This window comes from Cynoglossus semilaevis, chromosome 7, assembly GCF_000523025.1.
Source record: "Cynoglossus semilaevis isolate Cse_v1.0 chromosome 7, Cse_v1.0, whole genome shotgun sequence".
Taxonomy (NCBI): Eukaryota; Metazoa; Chordata; class Actinopteri; order Pleuronectiformes; family Cynoglossidae; genus Cynoglossus; species Cynoglossus semilaevis.
This window is the reverse complement of record NC_024313.1, coordinates 12,228,453-12,231,536: the sequence shown is the minus strand read 5'-3', so window position 1 is coordinate 12,231,536 and position 3,084 is coordinate 12,228,453. Positions and strand designations below refer to the sequence as shown.

The following is a 3,084-nucleotide window of genomic DNA, read 5'->3' as shown; positions in this document are numbered from 1 at the left end:
CTGGTCCTGATGCTTGCCAGTATGGTACTGAGAACATTCTCCGAGGTAGAGAAGTACGTCTCCCACAGAAAGCGTCCCTGCCGCCTCATGGCCAACAAATCATTGTCTGAAAGGCTGCGCAGGAGAAAATGTAGTTCAGTGACTCGAGGCTTAGGGACTATGATGACGGCTTCACTCCAGCGGATGAACTGATGGTACGGCAGTTTGGAATGGTCTCCCAACACCACAGGAATGGCTCCTACTTCTAAAGCCTCAAAGAGCCTCATTCCGCAGCCGGCTGAAGATACCAGCTGTCCATCTCCAGGAGTAATCACCAGGGAAAAGGTAGAAACCTTTAACACCTCCAGCCTGTTCTCCCTCTGTCCACAGAGGGCCCACTCAGTCGGCAGAGTCGGCTGAGGGCTCTTACAGGTGAACTCCACCAGCACCTGATCCAAGTGGCTGTCCTGCACCGCCTTTAGAGTACCGATGATGCGATCATCATAGTCGGCCGGTGGGTCTCCTTCCATCTCCTCCTCGAAAGACTGAGGGAGCGCCTCCTGTAGGCTGCTCCTCAAAGACTCCACTTTCTCTCCTTGAAAGGTAAAAAGATATTTTCTCTTTACTGGCACTTGAGGGGGAACTTCCAAAAAGTTTGGTTCGGAGAGAGCGTGAACCAGAGGGGACACGACCAGGTCGAAGCCCTCGCGGTACTGTTGCTCAAAAAAGGTGGACTGAGCAACCGCTGCTCGCCCGGTGCTCACGTTGTACAGAAAATTCTGGGTCATGGACTTTCTTGAAAAATGCACAAGTACGTGGTTGTGTCCATCAGACCTCCAGTAAGGGAGAGCTTTTAGTTGTTTCTCCAACTCTGACGGAGGAGGCGGAGGGTGGGCGGAGGACTCTTCCAGCTCCCCAACGAGCACCAAATAAATACAAGCAACGCTGGGGTTATCAGTTACATAAATGTTGCTCTTAACTGATGCTGCAAAGGCCTGTTTCACCAGAGGGTCAATGTAGCCCCCCCACGGATAAGAGCCCGTGTCATAGACGTACACAGGAAACCCTGATGTGAGAGGGCAGCGTCCATAGTTGAAGCAGGACCGCAGGCGACAGGAGCGGACAGACTTGGGTGGAGGCAGCCCTGGGTCTTCCTTATCTGGGAGCAGCCTGACAGGCAGCGACAGCTTTGGCTGGTTCTGGGCCATCAGTTCTTTATAAGAATGTTCTGTTTGGCTGATAACATTTTTAAGCTGCAGCAGGTCCTGCTTGGCACTGTCGATGCTGCGCTTGCAGGCCTCGATGCGCAGGTTGAGTCGTGCGATCTCCCCATTGAGCTCCTGCCTCTTGGCCTCCAGCTGCAGCAGCTCCTCGCTGACCGACTCACGTATGCGGCAAAGATCCTGCACGTGCTTGGCCTCGCACAGTTCACCTCCGGGCCGAGGCACGAACTTTCGATTGTCGGGACCTCCGGCCTCGTCGATTGTTGTGAGGTAGTAGTGGGCAATCAGCGGGAAGAAGACGAGAATGAAGAAGAGCATGAAACTGAGCCACGTGAGACGCACACGCCGCAACACCCATGGCTGGCCACCGGCACCTATCCCACCACCGTTACGCTGCATTGTCAACTCCCTCAGTCCGTTCCTTGTCTCGCCAAGGAACTGTTGCTATGCGGATCAGCAGCAGCCATGGTCAACCTTGTCAGCAAGGCGGAGGGGAGGACACTAAATCATCAGAATGGGATTTAGCTGTGTCCTTCTGTCAAAGTCATTTCAGGTTATTTTCCAGCCGAGTGTCTAATAGATATTTCCTCACCTCCACCCCCAAACGTCCAACGTGTTACAGCTCCTGCAACCTAATGTCATTTTTGTCACCACGTATAACCATTCCTACGTGCAACCTAATGTCATTTTTGTCACCACATATAACCATTCCCAAGAATAAATGTGAAAAAAAAAAAAAAAAAATCCGACTACGGAGGGGTGCCCCTCGAAGGGTGGTGCAGAGAGAGCATGGCTGCTCACATGTGGGTGAGAAAGCTGGGATGGAAGGTTGTTCTTTTTCTTGTGTGCTTATTTAGAAATCTTCGTCTCCTTCAGATAAAGACCTGAAAAAAAAGAGAAATAAGAAAAATGTTAGAAAATATATATAAAATAATCAAATGCCATCAACTGATCCACGTTGGTTCTGCAGACTCCTCCTCTGTAGTCTGAATGTTAAAGGCTCTCAAGTCAAGGACACTTTAAAAGAACATTTCTAACATCTATTGTCTGGGTTTGCACAATCTGCCACTGAAAAAACCAAGACTCTGCAGCTGTTCCTGTTTTTGCTGCATATCGTTTTTCTTTTTGTGATTACGCCATCCACCGTCCAAGAGAGAAAAAACAAATTCTGCTGAATATTTTCGCCAGCCACTAATCTGCACGACACGGACGAGCAGACAACCAACGGGCTCGTCAGCAGAGCTCATCCAAACACTGCTGCGTCCCAACTTCATCACTGACTCAAATGACCAGAGTGTCCCCGATAACCCTGCCACGACGGAAAACTATTTTCTCCAGTCTGGACAAATTAGAGAAAAAGTACAAAAAGAATCAGAATCAGCAATCTGTGGATTTTCTTCTGATTTCTTCTTCTTCTATTTTTAAGTTTCATTTTTTGGTGCAGCATTTTCTCAGGGCTGCCAGAGGAGAGTGTGCAGCTCTTGTTACTGATCGATGATCAGTAAAATCCGTCATCTTCTTCAGAACTGCTTGAAGACGAGGTAAACACAGACCGAGTCTCTCTTTTAAGGTGAACTCAAATCAAAAACAAACAAAAAAAATCAGGTAATGAAAGCGAGCGGTACAAACCCCCCCCCTTCAGGGGCCTACATTTTCACAACTATTATCATATTTTTCAGCACAATATATTTCTTTCTGCACACAAAGGGCCGTCTACCTATAGCTCATGTAACACCACACCACAGCACAGGCCTCGAGGATGTCAACCGATCGGCCAGTTGCCAAACAGCGCTTATCAAATGCACTGCTGAACACACAACAGACAGGGGCAGGTATAAAGGCTGGGAGGATGGATGGCGGGCTCGGGGTCCCCTAACCGGTC

At 49.3% G+C, this 3,084-nt stretch overlaps 1 protein-coding gene and 1 long non-coding RNA gene across 2 annotated transcripts in view; both read right to left on the bottom strand.

Annotated features, from left to right (window-relative positions):
• The window catches only part of extl3 (exostosin-like glycosyltransferase 3), an 8,259-nt gene extending 6,617 nt beyond the window's left edge, over positions 1-1,642 (bottom strand). The window contains exon 1 of the mRNA XM_025056832.1: positions 4-1,642. Within this exon, the coding sequence (XP_024912600.1) occupies positions 4-1,601 (1,598 nt within the window). The 5' untranslated portion in view covers positions 1,602-1,642. The remainder of the gene's footprint in view (positions 1-3) is intronic.
• A 276-nt stretch (positions 1,643-1,918) lies between these two features.
• The window catches only part of LOC103381219 (uncharacterized), a 15,984-nt gene continuing 14,818 nt past the window's right edge, over positions 1,919-3,084 (bottom strand). The window contains exon 3 of the long non-coding RNA XR_521767.3: positions 1,919-2,086. This is a non-coding gene — a long non-coding RNA (uncharacterized LOC103381219). The remainder of the gene's footprint in view (positions 2,087-3,084) is intronic.